The sequence below is a fragment of the Urocitellus parryii genome, chromosome 8, assembly GCF_045843805.1.
Source record: "Urocitellus parryii isolate mUroPar1 chromosome 8, mUroPar1.hap1, whole genome shotgun sequence".
Classification (NCBI taxonomy): domain Eukaryota; kingdom Metazoa; phylum Chordata; class Mammalia; order Rodentia; family Sciuridae; genus Urocitellus; species Urocitellus parryii.
This window is the reverse complement of record NC_135538.1, coordinates 8,235,838-8,259,201: the sequence shown is the minus strand read 5'-3', so window position 1 is coordinate 8,259,201 and position 23,364 is coordinate 8,235,838. Positions and strand designations below refer to the sequence as shown.

The 23,364-nt window shown below is 45.3% G+C and overlaps 1 protein-coding gene across 3 annotated transcripts in view; it reads left to right on the top strand.

Moving 5' to 3' along the window:
• Fndc1 (fibronectin type III domain containing 1) overlaps nucleotides 1–22,793 on the top strand; it is an 84,193-nt gene extending 61,400 nt beyond the window's left edge. For all 3 annotated transcript variants that reach the window (XM_077801952.1, XM_077801951.1, XM_026393854.2), the window contains 9 exons: nucleotides 3,111–3,173; nucleotides 4,670–4,831; nucleotides 6,251–6,481; nucleotides 9,678–9,786; nucleotides 14,824–14,903; nucleotides 17,727–17,756; nucleotides 18,469–18,630; nucleotides 19,995–20,117; nucleotides 22,046–22,793. In XM_077801952.1, coding sequence (XP_077658078.1) covers nucleotides 3,111–3,173; nucleotides 4,670–4,831; nucleotides 6,251–6,481; nucleotides 9,678–9,786; nucleotides 14,824–14,903; nucleotides 17,727–17,756; nucleotides 18,469–18,630; nucleotides 19,995–20,117; nucleotides 22,046–22,161 — 1,076 coding nt within the window. In that variant the 3' untranslated portion in view covers nucleotides 22,162–22,793. The remainder of the gene's footprint in view (nucleotides 1–3,110; nucleotides 3,174–4,669; nucleotides 4,832–6,250; nucleotides 6,482–9,677; nucleotides 9,787–14,823; nucleotides 14,904–17,726; nucleotides 17,757–18,468; nucleotides 18,631–19,994; nucleotides 20,118–22,045) is intronic.
• Nucleotides 22,794–23,364: the final 571 nt, after the last annotated feature.

The following is a 23,364-nucleotide window of genomic DNA, read 5'->3' as shown; positions in this document are numbered from 1 at the left end:
TCCATTGGATAATAAACTCCTCATAGCCAAGATATGGCTCTGCTTCATCTCCAGTCCTTGGGGGACCCAGCTATGTATCTCGGGGTATCTATTTAAGAGCTTCAGACGCAGGCATTCTCCGCTGCCTACCTGGGAAGTAAAAGCCAGTGATCCCTGTTTTTCAGGTTCTGTTTCTCCATCTACAATCAAGCTGATGAAATTTCACGTATTTGGAAATGTTGTGAACCAGCTGAACATTCCAGAATTTGTAGCACGAGCCCGCTGCATTTCGCAGAAAACCATCGGCCAAGGAAAGTGGTTCCATTCTGCCATGGCTCACTCTCCCAACAGAAAATACACACACAGAGAGAGAAAGAGTAATCAAAATTCACTTGAGCAGGACCTACCACACCAGGTGGAAATATACCTGTGTTCCAGTGACTGTCTTTTATTTACCTTTTCTAAAATTCTACTGGGAACACTTTATTTTTTTGTTTTTTTTTCATATTTTAAAAAAATATCTCTGGAGCTTAAATCCTAATTCTTTGTGACATTTGCTCTCCTTTTTTTTCATGACCATGGATAAACTACCGAAGAGAGTAAATTGTGCTGCTGTGTGATGACTGGCAGCTACTTTTATATGAAGAAGTTCATGGTTCAGAATGGCATTCAGGTGGGGCAAAGCCAGGTGCTCGGCTTCTCTAATTAAACTGAATATACACTTTATTACATCTGGAAGTTTCTTTCCCTTGGGGTCAAGATGATGCTAATGTAGAAAAATTGTCTGAGTTTATTTTATCTTGAAAACAAACATTGATTCAGTAAGATGTTCATTTATGCCAGAGGCCCAGACTGTCACTCATCCTCAGAAGAGATCTCAGTTTTCAGGTAGATGTGGCCTTACTGTGACCCACTGCCTGCACCGAATACTTCAGCATCTCAAGGAACCACCCTTAACACCAGGAATCCAAGAAGGAAATGATATGTATTTCCCTTTTCTTAGTAACTCTGGGATGCAAAAATTGTACAACAATCAGGAAAAGTAAAACGATGTTCCTAAAAGTTAGATTGACAAAGGAAAGAAAATGGTAGGCCAGGAACCAAAGGCAAGATAACCCCAAAATTGAGGGAGTGTATAACTGAAAACAGGCTTGAACCGGCCCAGAAGTAGTTTGTCTTGGATGAGGAGGATCGACATGGAGTGATCTCAGCAAGAGTTGTGCTTGTAGTTTTTCATGAAATGATCCTCCTGCTCCTGTAAGGCCAGATGATCTACAACTTGAGTCTTGTTATCCGTCCCTGCCCCATTAGAACACGCCTGGGCCATCACCTCCTGGGTGTCCAGGTGCTGGGCTGTGACACAGGCCTCTGAGTGTGGCCGGAGGCTTTGCTGCAGTATGAAGACTAGCTGGACAGACACCTGTGGCACTGCCCTGTCCTCACGACTCGAATTTGTTTTAGAACCTAATGTTCAGGATGTTATTCAAGCTGGGCTCTGAAAAGAATCATTACACTGGAATATTTCTGGATAATGATGAATGATTTACTAACAATAAAGCATTTCAAAATTGGTGCCAAAGACTGACTGGGTGAAGGAAGTTGATGTTCTTCCCCTTCATTTCCCCCATCATCATCCCACTTCAGAGTGGTGATGCTATTAGAGCACCTTAAGATGCACAGACAGTTGGATTGGTCAGATCAATGTTTCAAAGGTTGAGACAGTTTTTATGAAGAACAAAGTATTCTTTGCAGCCAAAGGGCTCGAAGTTCAAGTCCTTTCATTCGCCAGCCGGGTGAGTCAGGCTTGTTACGATCCTCTCAGAGCCTTGGCGTCCTTGCCTGAGAAGAGGGTACGATGAGCCTGAAGTCCCCAAGCAAGTGTGTGAAGAGTAGCCCCAAAGTAGGTCCAGAAAAGTGCCTAAGGGCAGAAGGTGTCCAGTCTCAGAGTTCCCTCCTCCTGCAGTCCCCCGAACCCCTCTTCAGAATGCTTCGTGTATAAGAGCTGTGGGCTTTGGGTCAAACGGAGGGCAAGAGTTCCCCTGAGCTTTTTTAAGTTAGAAAACCCTTTTCCTCAAGTTTTTATCAAGCACAGAGAAATGTTCTCCTTTTTAGAGCTGCCGTCTGTAACTCCTAAGTAGAGAAATGTAACTGCTCTCATCCCCCCCCACCCCCATCCCCCCCCAAAAAAAACCCCAAAAGACTTTTTGACCTTGCCAGATCATGGAGACAAAAGTTCTTTTTCTATTATTTCTTTTTTTCAACTTAAATCACTCACTTCTTTTCTTGACCACAAGTCCCTCATTCTCTTGATATCAGTTTAACCATTACAGGAATTTTAATAATAGTTCTCATAATTAGGTTTCCTGGAAGCCATGAAAAAATCTCACCTAAAGTTCTGTAAATTGCATTGAAAGTCTATTTCTGTGGTCACAACATATCGGGGGGTCAGTCATGCCCAAGTTGTCTTAAACAGAAATTTGCAGGCATTGATGTATCATTTGTGAAGTTCCTATGTAGGTTAAGGAGTCTAAGTTGTGCAAATTGATCTCCTGAGTTGGTGAGAGGCTGGGAGTTAGAAGGGCAGAGAGTACAGAGAACCTGATGGGTGCCATTTGCCAAGTTAGAAGCTGGAAATAGCCCTACTTCTAGAATATTCCAGAGGCCAGATCTGAGGGGTGGAGAAAAGGAAGATAGAGGTTCAGGGTCCACAGGTCACCTTCCCCACAGCCTCCCACTCCTTGCAGCTCTCAGTGCTCCTGTGACAGGCTTGTGGCACGGTTGCTGAGGCCTCCTGTCAGCATCCAGGAAGCCAAGGCAGGTGCACTGAGGGGGCGGGAGGATAGCAGAGAGAGCTCTGCACATCTGGGAGGCAGAGCGAGGGTGCACTCCTGATCAGGAGGACCTTGGAATGTCCTTTTCTGAACCCAGGGGAAAGAAGGCCTGGGTTCCTCTTTGGTGTTCTGATGCCCTTCCTCCTGGAAAAGCTGAGGTGACCTGATGTTGACCCGATGTTGGTGGTGTTTCCAGCACCTGCTGGGGTGAATGAATTATTACGCCCTGGGGCCCAAATCTGAGAGAGCAGTGAGAAGACCCATGAGCACCTGATGACCTGTCCTTCTCTCCCTCACTAGATGAATTCTCAGGCCTGGACACAGAAATGCCCACAGAAGAGGCCTACGTCGTATACGATGAAGGTACAGGCTGATTCTCTAGACACATGGACACTTGCCTTCCCCATCCCATAATCTGGGTTTAATTGCTGTGATCTCCTTGGCAATTTCCCTCAGGGCCAGCCCTGGGAAGGTGGTTACAGCCCCTACCCTTTCCAAGGGACCCCAAATGTGTATTTGATCTAAAGAAGAACAGCATGCTCGATATGCAAATGCAGCTGCCAAATAAGTCCTCTGAGCCTCCTCTTCTCTCCCTTCAAATCCTCTTTCCCTTTAAGAAATTTTGGAGCTGCTGTGCCCAGCCTTCCCCGCTCACTTAAAACCCCGTAGTTTGACCTGTGTCCAGCCTTCTCTTTTGGCCTTTCTTTCTCACACTTTCCTCTCCTTTCGTTTCTTAATCACATAAAGAACATCATGCTGTATATGTGTTGATTTCTTATCAAAGAATCTTTACAAGTAAAGGTAAGATCAAAAATACAAAATGCCTTGGACAGTACCTGAACATCTCTGGATAAATCACAACTAATGCCGTCATTGTTCTTAGGCTTCTGGGATTGTCTCCTGGGTTGAGGAAGTTGTCTCTGCAGCTGAGAAGTTCAGGAAATTTGTCCCCATCCCATGCTGAACTCTGACATCTGGGCTCCGAGGGTTCTGATAATGGGTCTCACCTTGCATGTCATGGCCCATAGCCCCAGTGGTTTTAAATCACAGCTGTGTGTGAATAATGTCGCCTCTGATGCTTTATTTATTCATAATAAAGTGTAAGGTAGCGGCCAAATCCCACTACCATTTTCAAACAAACAGACAAACAAAAAACTTAAAAGGCTGTTAGAAAGCAAAGGAAGGGGGCTGGGGAGATAGCTCAGCTGGTAGAGCGCTTACCTTGCATATTGCAAGGACTTGGGTTCAATCCCCAGCACCACAAATAAGCAAACAAACAAAAAGAAAGCAAAGGGAGACTCCTTACACCTTTGGAAGTACTAAATGTCTTTCTTATTGACTGAGTAGGTGAAGTGTGGGGGAAGAGTTTTATTTTCTTTTTTAAATATCAAAATATTAGTTATCTGAGTGGCATTAATCTCACCCTGCTCCCTAGGGGGGAAAAAGTCCATATACAGAAGTCATATTTTAAAAAAATTCACGTTTATCTTCTGATGTGGTATTTTATTGGCTCTAGCGGGAAAAGGTGCAGGTGGGTGACAGCTGTGGGCAGGTAACAGGAGCGTGCCAAGCTGGTTGAATGAGTTACGGGGTCTCTCCAGCTCTGATACTAAAACCTCAATTTTGTGGCGTATGTATTTTTTTCTTTTTCTTCCTCTGTTCTCATCTGAAGATGCTTTTTCTGAGGAAATTGAAATGAGGAGAGAGGGTTTCTTAGTGGAAACAAATTATGTTTAAGCAGAGGAACCATATTTGATGGCGTGCACGTGCACAGGTGCACACACTCAGCTTTTACAGTTGACAGCAAACAGTGCCCCTTTCCGGAGGTGCCCAATTACAAAGCATTCAAATCCTTTCAGATTATGAGATTGAGACCACAAAGCCACCGGCCACCACCCAGCCCTCGGCCACCACCCAGCCCTCGACCACCGCTGCCATACCAAAGGTCATCCCAGAGGAAGGCCCCATCAGGTCCTTTCCTCAGGAAGAATTCGATGTGGCCGGACAGAAACGATTTGTTGGTAAATATAACTTCCTTAATCCAAGAAGCATGGTTTTTAACTTTTGCCCTTTGAAGAGGAGTGGAACTCATCTCTGGGCTTGGCCAAGTCAGTGCATTTTGAGAAGTTTTCCCGAAGCAAAGTTTCCACTGGGGTAATTTAGGATGCCGGTCCTGTTTACAGGAATGTGAATTTGCTTTCTGCAAAATTCAGAAGAGAAGAAGTGGGGGAAACGGTTGGGAGCCCAACTGAGAGGGTTTAGGAGGCTTCTCTGTGTAGACCCAGAGGGAACAACACTTAACAAATCACCAGGACCAGGGAGCATCACATATTTAAGGTGGTGGGACAAGATTTCCCACTAGGCCTTGTCTGCACATTATTTGTTTGTTCAATTCTTCCTGAAAGGTTGCTGATCACTGAATGCAGCCACTGGCTCGATAATATCACAGAACCAAAGCTGTTTTTCTTATTTTCTATAATTTTCATTAGCCCCGAGGAGTTGGGATCTAGAAATTCCTTTTTTCTCTTCTTTCTCAGTAATTAAAACAATTTCAGCGGGCAATTCTACGTTTCGAAGCTGTGTCTCATTCTCCTCCAAGTCTTCTTTTCCCATGCCCTTAATGAACTTCCCTGATGAGACAGTTGGATTAACATGTTACTAAGTGGAGACAAGCAACAGCTTAAATTAATATCACACTTCCCTGTTTCCAAAACAAGTGCTCTGCCATGAGCAGAGAACACGCCTTGCCAGCCAAGATGTGGTGGCCGGGTGTCTAAGCCATGTGTACTTGAAGAGCAAGGACACCCATGTGAGGTAGCATTCCTGAGGCCAAGGCCAAGGCCGACTTTGCCCTGCAGTTCCATGGCAGAAAGGAACCTGCACTCAGGGCTGTTATCAGCTCTGCCTCAGAGCTCTTCTGGAGATTGAAAGGCTGACTATTGTCTGGCTGTTTTCTTGTGTCTGGGCCTCTGTAAAGCAGAGTGGCCCACTCCCCGACACTTCCTGGTGAGATCCACAGACAGGCCCAGAAGGCCCCAGGAGAGTGGAGGGAATGAACGGCGGTGAGTGAATGCTGGTTAACTGTAGGTGGCCCGACTCACACTTCTCCAAATGTTTGGGCATAGACATGGCAGAATGCCACAGGCTTGTGTGACATTGATTATGGCCTGGGGATCTTTCAGAATCATTTTGAGGTCATCATCATCAATGCTGGTGGGGCAATAGAGCCTTTGCCACCTCCAGACTGACAACTACAAGCCCCTGGGTCTATTAAGGAGAGCGAGGGGTGTGCTTTTGAGTTTGGCTTCAGGACTGAGGCTTGGAAGCCTCTGTCTGGCAGGAGAGATGGAGTTGGGTCTGATTCCATGGAGCAGACACTGCGTTTCTGCTTCCAGAAAAAGCCTTCAGCAACCCAACCGGGTATCTCTGCTCTTTTCCAGCTCCTTATGTGACGTACCTGAGTAAAGATCCATCAGCCCCGTGCTCGCTGACTGATGCTCTGGATCATTTCCAAGTGGAGAGCCTGGATGAAATCATTCCAAACGACCTGAGGAAGAATGACCTGCCTCCTCAGCATGCACCCCGCAACATCACGGTGGTCGCCATGGAAGGCTGCCACTCTTTTGTCATCGTGGACTGGGACAAAGCCACCCCTGGAGATGTGGTAACAGGTGTGTCCTAGGCACATGCTCAGAGTTACACTGATTTATAGGTGGGAAATACAGGCAGTAAGGGGTGCATAGCTGAATGGACAGATGCACAGATGGATGTTTTCTTTCAATGCAATATAGGCCACGATGAAGCCTCGTGGGGTGGAACAGAGAACACTGGGTGGAAGTCAGAGTCCTGAATCCTAGTGCTGGGTTGGTTTACGTGACCTTGAGCTAGCTGCTTTATCTCCCTGGACCTTGATTTCCTTACCTGCAAAGCATTATGTCTCCAAAATTCTATAATCCTGCAAATGGCCAGCAAGCTATTTGTGAGACCAGACCCTCCAATAAGGATGATGAAGATGCTTCTCCTAAAATGCGACTCTGCCTCTCACCCTCTTTCCTGCCTGCTGCCTTCTTCCAAATCATCTGGGGTGATTCCAGCTCTTATGTGGGAACTGGGCAAGTTCTGAAGGCCTTTGAGATGTCCGTGAGTCCTGCCAAGAATATACTTGAAGATAAATCTTTTGAATTAAGTTCTTACAAATATAAAAATAATATTTTCCTTAACTGTTTTCCTCCTTTGCGTATGATGCCTCTGGGCCTGTGAGCCCAGGGGAGGAGGGCATAGGCATGCAGCTGTGTGTGCATCTTGGACGGGTGGGAGCGGTGCCAGAAGTTGAAGCTTGACATCTGTCATTCTTAGGCTGCTGTCTTTCATGTAATTCTAAATTTCTAATGCATTTTCTTTAGGTCATCAGTGCTATCTTTTGAAATGAGAAAAAAATGTTCAAGAAAACCCAAAGAGCAATTTCTCTTATGGGATGTTCACAGGGGCCCAAAAGCCACAGAAAGGGACACAGGTGATAATGCCCCTGGAGATTTCTGCCAGGTGTAGCTGAAGGGTTGAGGCTGCAAGGAGGGTGCAGGGTTAAGAAGTTTGGGTGTAACTAACAGTGCTGTTCACTCCAGTGTGTGCTGAGACCGTTTCTGTGAAGTAAAGCATTTTCCTAGCAGAAAGCAAATAAATCAACAGAAGGATGAGATCTTAGAATCAAAACAGGCAGACAGTGATTTTATTAATTGAATATAGCTTTATGAATGGCAATTTTTTAAGCAAGCAAGTAAACATACAGAAAAGATAATTTAAACATCTTATTTTAAGCAATTTAGCTTTGATCTCTTGCTTACTTCAGATAAACACTAGTGAGCTCTGAACCACTTGCTTCTAAGAATCCTTGGTTGCAGGATGAGAGCGTCAGCCACATCCCAGGTGCCACAGGGCCTCTTGTGGTGACGAAGAGGCCTCAGGGAATTCCCAGCAAATGTCTCTGGGACTTGACCCAGACTGGATTCCTGAATTGCCTCATAGGGGCTGTGTCTCCTGTTGCCTTTGGCAGAAGAAGTCACTGTCACACATTCCACACCCCCCAAAACCCCTGAGAGACTCAGTGTCCTCCCATAACCTACTCCTAACCCCAAACCATGCCAGGGTGCCCCAGTCCTGATGGCTCATGATGTTAGCATAAGCGACAGAGCTGAAGTGTGAGTGGGGATCTGGGCACAGCGCAGTTTGGTGCCTGGCACCCCTGAAGTATGGAGGAAAAACAGCAGGTCCCAGAAGGCTCACAGAGAGCAGGAGCCCTGCAGCAGTGAGCCAGGCACCGGCCTGTCCACCTGCAGAACAAAGAAGCCAAGCAGATGCCTACATAAGGCCCCCAGATACACAGAGCATCCCATGACTAGGACCCGCTGCAGGGCTTCTGGACTTTTGTGGGGACATGGGGTTAGGGTGCAGGGCTGAGTCTCACTTTCCACCCTTGTTTCATAAGCAGCCGAGTCACTATGCAATAAGGTGGCATCCAAACAACAGGAAATCCCCAAGAGTCAGCATGCCCACGACCAGTCACTTCCCCAAGTCCCTTTCAGAGGAATGGCTCTGTTAGGAGCCATTCCATGGAGATCCCCACATGATGACCTCAGCTTTTCAGGACCTGCTCATCAACTTCTGTAACTGGTTTAGTCTAGAACAACAGAGAAATGAGGAGGCACACTGTGCTCAGCTAATATGTTAGCAAAACCCTGAAGACTGAAAATAAAGACAGGAGGATGTGCAGGGACCAGCACCCCACAGGGGAAGCACGTGTTTCCGATACAAGCCAGAGATGAAGGCGAACAAACTCTGCTGACTACTGTCAGAACCAAGTGTCTAAGGCACACACATGACTCTGGATCCACCCCTGGGAGGGTCACTCTTATATGTAAGAGCCCTCCAGGCACATGTGTCTTGACTTCACTCTCGTCCGAGAAAGAGGGTGTTTTATGGAGAGAGCAGCAAAGGTTGTCAGTCGGCTTTCCAGACAATCACAGAATACCTGAGATGATTACCTTACCAAGAGAAAAGTCTTGGTTCATGGTTTCGGTGTTTCCACTCCAAGATTGGGCGGATCACTGCTTTGGGCCTCTCCTGGGGTGCTGGATGGCAGTGGCAGAGAGTGCCTCTCAGAACACACTGCTCACCCGTGACCACGAAGCCAGAGAGAGAAAGTCAGAAGGCTCCCTGCAGTCCAGGTCTCTCGGCCACACACCCGCATCCAGCACTCACGCCAGTGTACCTCATTTTATGTGAAGGACGCTGTGCATGTCTCTACCAGGACATTTTTAAATGCTTTGTGAGGAACTTCTTTTGTGGTTCTGGGGATTGAACCTGGGGCCTCACACAGGGTAGGCAAGGGCTCTGTCACTGAGTTATAACCCTGGTGTCCCCGACTTTTCTTTAATTTTATTTTGTGGCAAGATCTTGCTACATTGCTCAGGCTGGCCACAAACTTGCAATCCTCCTGCCTCAGCCTCCCAGGCAGCTGGGATGACAGGTGTGTGCCACGGCACCTGGGTGAGCTCCCTGCTCTCATCTCCTGCTTCTTTTTCCTCTGTGTAGTCAAGCCCAGATGTACTTATTTCAAGAAGCTGAGGAAGGCCAGGGACTGGGAGAAAATAGAGAAGTATGGAGCCAGCCAGGCGCAGGGAGGGCCTTCATTTTGCTGTTCCCGTCTGGATTCACCAGAAGGTGACACAGTTATGTCCTGTCCTGACCCCGGTGTGGCTTGCTGCCCTCGAAGTTCCCCACAAAGCTGAATGGATCGTCTCCTCCCTGACACACCTCTGGTGTGACTTAGTTCCTCCCTGCTCACCGGGTTCTTCCTGTCCCCATTCCCAGGGTACTTGGTCTACAGCGCATCCTATGAGGACTTCATCAGGAACAAGTGGTCCACTCAGGCTTCCTCTGTGACTCACTTGCCCATTGAGAACCTGAAGCCAAACACCAGGTATGAGGTGTCAGCCACACAGAAGCAGAAAGGAGGTCCGTGCACAGGGTCACAGGTGTCCTGTGGTTGAAAACAAAAAAGGAAATGGTCAATCATGATATTTTTAAATGACCGTAGTGAATTCTCTGTTTAGTTCTCACTGAACGTCAATCAGTGCTTACCAGGGTGCCGTATCTTTTTTTAGAAGTTACTGTGTATATTGTAGTTGTTAGGTTATTGGGTTTGTATTTTGTTCCCTATTTTCCTAAACACCCCCTGCCATTAGGGAAAGAAAGGGTGATCTGTGTGTCAGTGTGGTGGCCTTAGGAGCACAACCCTCAGCTGACATCAGGTGGAGCAGCAATTGCTAAGTACTGTGGTCAACTTGTGCTCAGACTCCACGATGTAGAAGTTGAGACCATTCTAGGAAGCAGCATTGACAGGAGTGAAGGTTACAAAGACCTCCTCATATAACTGGGGGATGGCTGGAGTGTCAGAGCACCATTCTGGAAGCCCAAGTTTATAGCACGGAGGAAAATGGGCATAGTGGGTTGCCAGGGGAACCAGGAGACTGGAAGACCATTCATTTCTCTCTTATGCTACCTGGTTTTTGTGGTCATGATCAACAGAACGCTTCTCTGGTGGGTGCACATGCGTGAAGGAGCAAGCATGTGCTGTCAAGGGGTGATGTGCTGGTAAAGTAGCTATCTGGGGGGAAATACCCCTGGTTTATGCATCCTCCAATTTCTGTGGTGTAGACGCTCCTACCCTGGCCAACGTCCAGCTGTCAGGGGCCCTAAACAGTGAATGTGGGGCTCCCACAGGCCAGAACAAATGTCTAGGGCACAGCACAGCACTGCGGTGTGGAGCCAGTGGGCTTAACAAACTCAAATGGCATGAGTGCAGATCTGGGCTCCCTCCCATCTAACGGAGAAGGCTGGAGCAAAACGCTCATTAAACAGAGCTGTGCTGCAGAGTTTAGAAGCTGGACAATGTCCATGGGCACTGAGAGGCTTCTGAACTAGCAGAGAACTTTCCTCAGGACATCTTAATGTGCCTTTGGGGCTCACTTGAACCGAGCTTCCACAAACCATTATGCATTTCAGGGTTTGGCAAGTGAAAACCAAGTAGTAAAGCAGAAAACTGAAAAAGCACTTTTCTTGAACTTTCCCTGGTAGTAATGAGACATTGGTTAACTAGGGAAAAGAAAACCAGCCGAGTTAGAGACAATGGGGTGAACATCTTTTTCATGGTGTGCAGAGTGACAGTGCTTATACAGCCCGGTCACCAAATCTGACACCGTCCAGATGGTTTGCCCCAGAGCCACTTGCCATGGAACTGGAACCCTGTCTCCGGGTCCCACTCAAGTCCAGTGTTGTTCACAACTCCTGCGGCCACACTGAAGTGGAGTCTTTAATGATGTCAGGAGGTGGTTACGGGGCATGATGGGTTATTCATTCTTTCAACAAGCATTTCCCAGAGTTCATGCATCAAGCTCTTCCTGTGCGTTTGCTTTGGGCGAGACCACCAAGTTAGGAAGGCAGGAGCATGGGGTGGGGTTAGGACGCTCAGACCCTCATGGAGCTTCCAGTCCTGTCCTCGTGAAGCGTGGAGTCTGGTGGGGAAGTCAGATGTTTATAAACAACGAGCGTCTGTCTCAGGATGCCATCAGGTGAGTTGAGGAGACAGTCAGGTAAGCTTCCGCACAGAAGGTAGATGTGCAAAATAGGAAGCAGTTGAGCTGGGGAAAAAGTGAGTGGGGTGAGGGCAGTCGCTGAGGCAGCAGGAAGCCCCAAGGCAGTGTTCTGGGGAGAAGGGGAGGCTCGAAAGGAGGCGGGGCAGGGGGAGAGGAGGCTGCAGAGACAGTGCAGGGCTCCCCATGCGGGTGCCCGAGAACAGACTGCAGCCCTGCCTCTTCCCCTCCACCCCAGGGTGCAGGTTCTTCGCTCCTGGGCTGGAGGGTGCTGGCGGAAGGCCATACCCAGCTCACCCTCCACCACTTCCCTCAGAGCCTCCGGAGCAGCGGCTGATGTCTGCAGCTAGAGGGTGATGTGGCATGAGCACACTTACTGTCCCGCATCACACAAGCTGTGGCTCCGAGGAACCGGGTGTGGTCCTGGTGTGCAACCCACTGAGAGTCGTCGTCCCAGTCCCTGGGGAAACCTGCCTCGGAGTCACCAAGGGAGAGACGAGAAGTTAGCCCCTCACAAGTGGAGCCAGATTGCACCTAGGAGGGTCGGTCAGGCTGCTTTTCATTGCTGTGACCCAAATGCCTGAGAAAAACGCTTCAAGACAGGAAGCAGAGGGAGAAGAAGAAAGGGGGGAGGACAAGACACACCCTGCCACATGCACCCTGTGACCTGTTCCTCCCCTGGGCCTGGCCGCCTATGGTTTCCACCACCTCCCAATAATGTCATCAAATCATGCATCCACCCATGTGGATTAATCCATTGATGACATCAGAGCCCTCATGATCCAGTTACATACTAGAAGCCCCACTCTGAGCATTGCTGCACTGGGCACCAAGCCTTCAACACATGAGTCTTTGGGGACATGCCAAATCCAAACCATAACCGGGGGAAACATTTGATCCTTGTCTTTCTGAGTCTGGCTTACTTTGCTTAACATGATCTCCGGTTCTATCCATTTTCCTGCAAATGGGATGATTTCGCTCTTCATGGGCTCATTCATACTCCATTGCATACATATACCGCATTTATTTTTCTGTTGATGGACACTGAGGCTGACTCCACAACTTGGCTATTGTGAATTATACCAAGATAAACGTGGGGTGCAGGTGTCTCTGTAGCATGCTTACTTTAATCCCCTTGGGTATTTACCCAGGAGTGGTACAGCTGGATCACAAACTGTACTTCTATTTTTAGTTTCCTGAGGAACTTTCATGCTGATTTCCATAGTGGCTGCACTGATTTACATTCCCACCAAAAATATATAAGGTTTCCTTTCCCCCAGAATCTTCACCAGCATTTATTGTGCTTTGTATTCTCGATGTTAGCCGTTCTGACTGGCAGTTAGAGAAGAGAGAGAGAGAGAGGAGCAAAGGGAAAGAAGGGTGGGGAAAGAGAGGGCCATGGTGTGGACATGATCAAAGCATATCATTTGCATGTAAAATATGCCACAGTGAAACCCGTTTCTCTCTATAATTAAAATTCAATAGTAATAATAGAAGCCAGAGCCTCATCATCAGCTTTGGTTGTTTATAAACTGGACCTTGTTTTTGATTTGAAGTGACCACAATCTACTCTGTTGACTACACTCAGCCCCAGTTACTCTTTGGAGGCTGCATATTTTAAATCCCTTCTTACAGTACAAAGATTTGTCACCAGTGAGGCTATTCAAAAGAGGTGCCAAAACTTACATAAGAAGGAGAGGCTTGGGCTGCTTTTGTTGCTTGGATGAGGCAGAGACTATTATTTGGAGTATGAAATAAATATTTTAGTTGGTAGAAAAAGTTTAATGTGGTTTTCAAAAATGGAAATTTTACTCCCCCACCCCCAATTTCTTGTTGTTTTCCAGCTCAACATGTTTCCATTTACTTTGACTCAGTAGTGAAGTTCATATGGAAATGTCTTTGGATTTGGCACATGTGGGAGGGTAGACTTGGACAGCCCTTGGGTTTCAGTGGTAAAACAAAATTGATGTCAACAAGCGACAGTCCCCTAGCATGTTAGTTGTCCCTCCAGTTGCATGAGGAGCTTGGAACAGGGTATTAGGAGGGATCCAGCAAGGGCTTACAGAGTTATTCATCAGAAATGCTCCTTGTAGCTGCTGAACGTCTCTTTCCTTGTGTTTAATTCCTTTCTTTGAGGATAAAACAATCTGTGAAATTTGCCCAGGATCGATGATGTATGCCAAGCTTGAACTGCTGCAGGGTTCTGCCCTAAATCCTTCGGTGACTGCTGGAGAGGGGTGTGCATGCTGGGGAGACACACTGCAGGGCGGATTGAGATTTTAGAAAAATATGTTCTTAATTGTGCCTATCTTTTTTTAAAGAATTGACATTTAGAAATGAATACACCTAAATGAGTTGTGAATGACTTAAGAAGACTAATTTTACCAAATGGCTTTTCCCTGCTGGTTAGTCAAACCACAGGAAAATATGCACTTGTACTGTGAGGTGAGGGGCCCACCCTAAGCCTCTGTCGTCCCTCCACACAGCAGGCAGGCTCGCTCCCGGGCAGCTGGCAGGTGTGACAGGCCTTGAAAGTAAATAATATATCTTTCAAAACTTGAGTGCATTTGAGTTAGTACATGTGCGCTGTGTGCATGACAAGATAAAGAATTTTGGAGCACTTCAGAGTGACCTTCTTGCTGGCTAAAAGTCAGAGAAAAAGACTCTCCAGGGAGCACCACTCGAAGGGATGTTTTATCCCTCTTTTCACCTATAAATGACAATGAGTTGGGAGAGCCAGAGTGACACCTGGAATCCCAGAAGTGAGGACGTCACAGACACTAAGAACAGTGGGTCATGACCCTGGAGCTGGTCTCCAGGACTTCTCGACCACTGCTTCTTATCTGCTAATCCTCTGAGAGTGACACTTCAGATGCCTGGAGACTCAGTCTCCCCAAGATGAACTAGATGACACAGTTAGTGTATATTCCAAAATGAAGCTCAACCCTGCAGCAAAGCCTCTGTCTCCTCCTTTTCCCCACCCACACCCCCTTCCTGGACTTGCTTCTCTTTCCTTGGGTGCAGAAACTCACAGCTGGGTCACTTATAGCGCCATCCGTTCCTGGCTCCAGAGCCACCCCCCAGCACTCCTCCTGCGCCCCAGACATTGTTGTCTTGTTAGTTCTGACTTTTTGCCTCATGACCATTCTGTTCCAATTTACCATGTGTTTACATTAACCGTATGATTTCAAAAAGCTATTAAACATGAGAAAGTTCAGAAAAAAAGACACAGGTCACAAGTGATGTGGGCATTCATAAAGATGGGTCTTCAAGCCTGCCAGGGAGTAGGAGCTCAGTAGTTTAGAATCTGCCTCATCATTCCAAAGTCAATTTCTCTTTCAAAAGATGTTTTCTTCTGATTTCAGGTACTACTTTAAAGTTCAAGCCAAAAATCCTCACGGCTATGGACCCATCAGCCCTTCGGTCTCTTTTGTTACAGAATCAGGTACGGGCAACTTCACATTCTCATTTTACTTCTCTTGGAAATGAAATTAAAGATCTAGAACTATAATGACCACAGAGTAAAAAGTAAAGAAGTAAAACCCGTTTCCATTGGATGAATTCATACTGGATTTCCCTTTATAAAGTCAGCACTATTTTTTTTTTCCTGCTACTTTAAAATTTGGAATGAATCTAGAAGTAGTGTTCACTGGTTCTCTGGGGAGCACAAAAGTCAATTTCCAATGAAAGGAAGAAAAAATATCTAGTTTTCAACCAGGTGGGGAAGATAAGTTTGAATCCATGTGTACAAAATGTAGTTTCAGAGTTGGTGTGTGTGTGTGTGTGTGTGAGTAGCTGATAAGTATCTATGCCAGTTGGTCTGAGAGTTGCTTCTCCAGTTAGCCAAGACCCTAAGACCCAGGGTCCCCTCTAAGGTCTAAGATGTCTGTTCTTAATATTAAGAGTTAATTAAGGTATAATTAAGGCATTATTCAGTCTCATCAGCAATATCACTTTGGAGCATGTCCTCACATTTTGGGATGCTAGTGGGCAAAGTTCTCAGGCCTTTCAATAAATGTTCCTGTGGCCTACAGTCTGAGGCCACGTGTGCAGGGATGGCCCACAGTGACCATTCTTGGGTTAGTGACTTCCTTTTTCCATGTGGGAAGCCAAACTAGAGTTCAGACCAAGCCAGGCTGAGCCAGCTCTGACCCACATCTTCTGGTTGCCATTTGGTTAGATTATTTCCTATATGTTACTTGATTCCAGAAAATCTATCATTAAAAGATATTTTAAGCGTAATGATTTAAAATCTACTGGATCAAAATATGTGGAAAAAATGATCTTTTATGAGAATATGCTTTACGTCGGAAATGTAGGAAAAAGACCCCAAAAGCGTTTTCACTTATTTCACATAGGAAATGTGTTTGCTAATGTAGGGAATGTATACGTGTTCACGCTGCATTTCCTAAAATCAAAGTGGGCCTTTGGGACCAGAATGAATGCAATCAGGTGGATCACGAAAACAATTCAAATCCAAGAAGCTCAGGTCTGAAATGTATCTGAAAGTAGAAAGTGACCTGCTGGGAATGCTATTTCCAGGACTCTAACTAAAGTAAACTTCTGAAGGTCCATTCTCTTCTGCCCTCTCTACCCAGCAAAGCTCTGGCCTATCCTTGTGGCCTCCGAGGGCAGGTGAAGAAGATGAAAGCCCCACCCCAACCTTGAGCCCCAATCTCTGAGGATAGACCTAGGAACCCCATTTCAGTGAGCTCCTGGGAGACCCTAACACACTTGGAGTTTTGAATTATTTGTTCTGGTCATCTTCATTTTATTCAGTCTCTATATTAGGGTCTCTCCTTCATTTTGTGCTACCCTACTGAAAATGGTCAGGTTACAACAGGAACATACCAAGTAGGTGACGTATGGTATTTGCTGAACATAGTACAGTATCCACGAGGTCAGGTGTTGTTGCTGGTGTTCCATATGGTTCCCTATCTCGTCCCAGAATATGTGAGACTTTTGCTAGCAGACTGTTGAAACTGAGGAGCTCAAGAGCAGGAGAGCAAAACAAGCCCTTTCCCTTTAAGTAGGTGTGTCAATCTATTTGGTATACAACAGATGATGGCAGAATGAATAGTTTGTACAACGTACAGCACAAGGGAGACTTGGGCATGCCATATTCTTGTGTGACAGTAGAGGCAGGTTCCGTGAGTGTACACATGTGTTGTCATCCATAGGCTGCATCTGCTAAGAGAGCAACTTACTGCATGATAATTTTTTAATAATAAAAAGAATGGTCTGTATCTATCTAGTCCATGACTAGACTTTTTCCAAAGCAGAATTCCTTAAAAGGCAAATTTCATATTCTCTTAAATGGAACTAATTGAACTAAGGCATAGATGGGTTTTATGAAGAGCATTACTGGGGTGTAAAGGCATACAGTAAGCTGCACACAATTAAGCGGTGCTCCTTAATAAGTTCTGAGTTATATTCATATGCACGAAGTCCTCACTACTGTGATGATGATGAGCATGTCTATCACAATTGCCCCTGCTGGGGGAGGGTACAGCCTCCCACCCTGCCCTCTCACACACACTATGCGGTTCTTTGGCTTCTTTTTTTCACCATTAGTCATTTTGAGATTCATCCATATCACTGTGTGTATAAGTAGTTCATTCTCTTCTATTACTGATCAGTATCTTATTGTACAGCTATGCCAAGACTCGTTTATGCAATCCCATTAGCTGTTGATGATCATTGGGGTTATTTCTGTTTTCTGACTCTTGCAAAGATACTATAAACATTCATATACAAATGTTTGTATGAATATGTATTTTTAATTTCTTTTGGATAAATGCTTATGAGTGGAATGGATAGACTAGATAGTAGGTATATGTATACTTTGTTTTAAAAAATACATATATCAAACTGTTTCCAAAGGTAGAGAATTCCATGAGGTCAGGTGTCCATTGTTGGAGTTCCACATAGTTCCCTCTACCTTGTCTCAGGGTATTTGAGACTTTGCTACCAGACTTTTGAAACTAAGTATTGAATCATTTTGTAGGCATCCCAATATCAAAACATTATTTTCAGAGACCCACAACTTTTATGTAAATAAAAGGACAGTTAACTAGAAAAGAGTATTTCTCAAAAGGGAATAATTAGAAAATAAAAAACTAAGGGAAAACTTTGGCATATAATAAGAAACATTTATTTTTTTCTGTATTCCAGTTTGGTTACCCTTTTTCAATTACAATAAATCTTTAAACATTTACACGATTGTGAAACATGATACAAAGTCAATTATTTCTTTTCCGTTCTACAGATAATCCTCTACTTGTTGTGAGGCCACCAGGTAAGCCTCTCTTTCCGAGGATCTTAACCTTGTGCTCATCATATTCCCTAACGTGAGATTGCTGTGATCCCTCACAAGGAGAAACGCTGGACCACTTTTGCATTTTAATAATTTTCTGACAACTTCCATCTATCCTTGATCCAGGTCTATGGAAAAGATTGACTTGGAAATGTTTTAAATATGCCAAAACAGACAATGTATATGAGAAATCATGGAGGAGTAGTCAATATCTATAAAAATGATACTCTGTTTACACCAGCCCTGGGAAATATTGTAGAATGCCAAAAAGATACATACCATGAAGTTTTTCTTTGTTTTTCAAACAAACCAAGAAAGCCCTGTTATCAAAGTTCAAGCAGGAGGAGTAGGAGTCAATGCTGAGCGACTTAGGGAAGGATGGTGAGCCCCACAGGATCAAAACGGCCATTGCAGCCAATTTTCCTTGAGGCATAGTCTACCTTTAATTCTGAGAATTTATTGAAACAAAAATACCGTAAATAAATACGATCAGGTAAAAGAACCCCCCAGTTGTACTTTAGTACTTAAAAAGAAGAGGAAAATCCAAAAGGGTGCTTGTTGGGAGGCGGGAAAACCTTGCTCAGAGAAGCCTTGAGGAAGGGAGAGCCCAGTGCATAAGTCCACTTTCCGGATACTCTGCAAGAATAAACGCTGCAAGGTCCCATCACTTAGAGGGTGTGCTCTGTGTTATAAGGTGGTGAGCCCATCTGGATCCCGTTTGCTTTCAAACATGACCCTGGCTACACCGACTGCCATGGCCGGCAGTACGTGAAGCGGACATGGTATAGGAAGTTTGTGGGAGTCGTGCTCTGCAATTCGCTGCGGTATAAGATCTATCTCAGTGACAACCTGAAAGGTAGGTCTTTGAGCATGGCTGGCCCTGGCAGGCATGCACTTTTGATCTTCCCAGGTACTAACTTGACCCAACAGGTGTATGGGCATGTGTTGGGGGCTGGACCCTTGTGACCACACCCCCCCAGGCTCTAATACAACCAGTGCTGTAGGTTCCACTCTGGGGTCGCTAGATTTTCCAGTGGCATGCAAAAACATATTTTAAAAAATCTAGAGTGAAGTCCAAAATTCTGTTAAAAATTTTATAAAGCCTATTTTTGTTAGCGACTAATTGGATAATGATAAATGAGGATAAACTGGGAGAATTGAGGAAAGTCCACCTTCCAGGCTCTGCCACAACCACCACTTTTCAAAGAAAAAAATGTAGATGGTGGCCCAGATATCATCAGTTCTGTTTATTCTGTGTTAGAATAAAATGGTTTTATCATAGTAGGGATCAAAACAAAGAGTGATGTGAAGACCCAGAACTACCAGCCCTTCAAAATGCCCGCAGTCCCCAGCTGGTTTTGACTCACCACCTACACCAGGCTGTTTTTTTTTTTTTAAAACTCACACAACTTTTAATTTTTAATTAAAATTGAAAACTTATGATTTTAGCATATATATATATATATATATATATATATATATATATATGCTAAAATATATATATATATATAAATATATATATATATTACAGAATTTTCTTCAGCTGGTATATATTTTCCACTGGCCAGTTTTTTAATTTAATTTTTTCTTATTAGCAAGGATTATGTAAAGACAGGGTCAAAACAAAGTCTCCCCTTCCATTCCCTGCTCTGCAATTCTGGGTATCCATGTCTCCCCAAAGCAAATACACACTCTGTGTGCTCTTTGCTTTGGTTTCCACCTTTGTTTTCCCCTGCCTCAGAATTGCTAGGAGGGGTTAGTGGTCCCAGGGTGGGGAGATGACTTGGCCTTCCCGTGCTGTGTGCTTCAGCACCATGGACAGCGTCCCATGCTGCCCTGGGGTCCCCTCCTCCCAGCTATGTGGGAAGACAGGTTCTCCTATTCAAATACACTAATTATTCAAAAGTGATTCTCTACCGCAGTTTTATTCATTCCTTTAAAACAATAAGCATAAAAGTTCTCTCATTTATATGTTAAACTCTAGATTGCTCATAGTTTCCCCCTACTGAACATTGTTAAGTATTCAGTGTGTGATCTTGCTGAATCTTTATGAACTTCCCGAGGTTGGTGCCACTATCACCATTTTTTCAGACATTAAAATACAGAACACACAATTTCAATAATGTGCTCAGCTCAAATGGTCTTAAAGCTTGTTCCAGCTCCTTGGCCTGCTGTGACAATCTTTGAGGAGTCCCTGACCTGTCACGGTTCTTTATGCAGATACATTCTACAGCATCGGAGACAGCTGGGGAAGAGGCGAAGACCATTGCCAGTTTGTGGATTCCCACCTTGATGGAAGAACAGGGCCTCAGTCCTATGTAGAAGCCCTCCCTACCATTCAAGGTAATGGGAACAAATGCTTCTGCCCAGAGGAGAGAAACAGGTTATTAACAGGAGGAGGAAATTCACTGTAGCTCCACCTTTGATTTGCCATCTGAAGGTGGATGTTGGGAGCACTTGGGATCATAAAAATGAAAATAAGGAACCAAGGAATCAAAATACTCCTACCATGTGCTGGGCATGGAGTGAGCCTTGAAGAAACAGGGAGTTCAAAGGGATCTGTGAGGCCTCTCTTAGGGACGTGCCCTATAACTGTGAAGAGCAAGCAGCAAGAAGGTGACTTGGTGAACACCATGCTGAATAGACAAGGACAGGTTGTGTCACGTAATCGTTGTGTGGGCAGCCGAGGTGCATGTCACTGAATTCAAAGGAGGCACCACTTGAGGTGTTAAGAAGGGTTTAGTGTGAGGCAGAGTCTTAAGGACTGGCTGCACAGGTAGAGGGAAGAGCCTTTCAGAGGAGACACGCACAGGGGAACGTACAGAGAAGACAAAGGTCAAGTTGCAAACCCACCAGGACAGGTTTCAGAGGCAGTACAGCTGACATCGTGGAGTGAGGACATGTATCATCTCAAAGATTAGCAACTGGTAACATGTGACTCTTTCACTTAGCCCTCCAAGAAACAAATTAACAGGACAACTAAGTGAAACCCAGCACCTTTCCCCTTATGCATTCAACTCTTCATGTTCTGGCATTTTCAGGGCATGATGGGTACTCATCTAACAGGCTCCTTATTCTGAAAAAAAAATTCATGAATGGGTATATGAATTACTATGTTCAAAGTAACAGTAAAAAAAAAAACACTAAAATCAATGGAACGGTAAAATGAGTGTACCAGGGCTGTCTCACCTAGAGAAACGGAACAATTAGTGTCCATTCATAGAGATTTATTTTGAGGAATCTGTCCACATGGCTGTGGACACTGGCAAGTTCAACGTATGCAGAGTAAGGCAGCTGGAGGCTCAGGGAGGAGACGGTGTTGCCACCAAGTCTGAAGGCTGGCTGGGGGCAGAATGCCTTCCCCTTCCCAGAATGGGGGTGATCAGTCATTTTTATTGACTTTCAACTGAGTGGATGAGGACCACCCACGTTATGGAGGTGATCTGTTTTCAGTCCCCTGGGTTAGATTTTGGCTTATCTAAAAAGTACTTTCATAGAACTCTCTAGAGTAACATTGGATTAAATATGTAGCCTCATCTGGTTGACCATCACAGTAAACATACAAAGCATATCACAATGCACAGTGTTTGAAGTCCTTGTGGTGCCCCAGGGTTACAGCATTCCACTGTTTCTGTGACCATGGTCATGGCATTGGCCCTGGGCATAGGTACTGATTAATCAATGTGCTCGGTGGCAGAGTGGCAAGAGGTCATTTATTTGGCAAGGTCAAGAATGAGAGCAGTTGTTGAGTTTTCCAAAATTTTGATGAGGCTGGAGCACCCTGCCTGCTTGCAGACAGAAGTGTTCAGAACGCTACAGGATCCTTTTCTCTGAGAGATTTCCTGAAAGATCTAAAAGTCAGCCTGGATTCTGAGAATTAAGCCTTGGCGTTTTGAGGCTCTCAGCTCAGCGAGGGTGGGAGGGAGTCTCACCCAGTGTTGTTCACCCAGCTCAGGGCCTGCCCTTCCATGGGCGCTCACTATTGTCTAAAATCACCTTCTTCTTGGAGAGAAAGGGAGAGGATAATAACCTCTACTCTCTGCTATCTGCGTTATACACACGTGGGGACCGGGTTATCTCACAAATCATGCTTGGGACCTCAGGCTCTCATCATCTCACCCGAAAGTGGCTTCAGTGGTGACACTTGTCGTATGAGCCATTCACTAGAGGACTTCTCTTTGAAAGGACATTGTAAGGATGAGGATTTTTCCCCTTTGGTTCAGTTGATTTTGACACATTTTCTTCCCTGCTCTTTCCTGTCGCTTTTGCAGGTTACTATCGCCAGTATCGCCAGGAGCCTGTCAGCTTTGGCCAAATCGGTTTTGGAACCCCCTACTACTATGTGGGCTGGTACGAGTGTGGGGTCTCCATCCCAGGAAAGTGGTGACCACAGGATCGTCACACTGCAAGCTGACCTGCTCAGCCCCGTTGACTAGTTCTTACCATGGGCTGTGAGCAGAAGGATGGAGAAAGACCGTGTCCCAAGCCCAGATGCCCACAGGGTGTCATGGTGGCCACGTGATGGACACTGGACATTTTGGTCATCTTCAGTCTGAAACCCAGTGGCACTTCTTGGCCTGGACTCAGTTTTGTGGAAACTTCACTTCTGCACAATTTTTTGTTTGTAACAGCCGATCTCAGAGACATCTGAAACCAGCAGCTGATTCAGGGCGAGTTCCAGGCTCCAGGCACAAAACTCAAACCCTCCAATGTCTCCAGGGAACAGCGTGAGCATGCTGTGCTTGCTTCATAAAACACTTTCTGTTTTTTTCTCATTCTCCACTCCTCCAAAATCAGCTGAATTTAAACTTCAGGTCTTTTTGTATGCACTAGAACTGAATTACTAAAAATACTGCTAAAGAAAATATATTCTACTTAAGATTTTTTCTATGGACCTACCTACCACTAGACTAAATGCATCCAATTTTATTTGTAAATTCTCAATTTTGATATATATATATGTATATATGCATATACATATCCACACTTGTCTGCAAAAAATACTGATTAAAATGGCTGAATTTGTACTTGTTCACTTGATAAATGCATGTGGGACTTTTTGGATAAAGGCGTGCTTTATTAACATCTAGAAGTGACCAGGGATGGGTACTCTGTGTAGAGTAATGCCAGTGGAGAGGAAGCCGTTCTTCCTGTGGATGGTGCTGGGCTCTGGTGATGAGGAGGAGGCAGAGATGCTGTTGTGAATGAGCGGTGCCCTTGTCTTTGCCAACCAAGTGCCTGCTCTTTCCACACCCAGGTGGAAAGCACCTTTGTTGCCTCTGTTGAGGTGCACCTAGTATGTTCCAGACAAATTGAGAGTTTAGATCCCCAAAGATGATTTAGAGTCTTGTTTTCAAAAATTACGTTTCTCTTTCCTTCCTAGCTCAGTATCTACTCCTTGAAATAGAAGCATCTTGCCTCTCTTGACTGTGGCATGAGATGGTTTCTTTAGACACTTTATTCTCATTCTCTTTGAAATATTCTGCCCTTGCCGCTCACTTGGCTCACTCCTGTCCCTCAGGCAGCCCGACAGAGGGACAGATTGTCTTCTTGCACCAGGTGTCGGCCACCAGGGAAGCAGTGGTGGAGA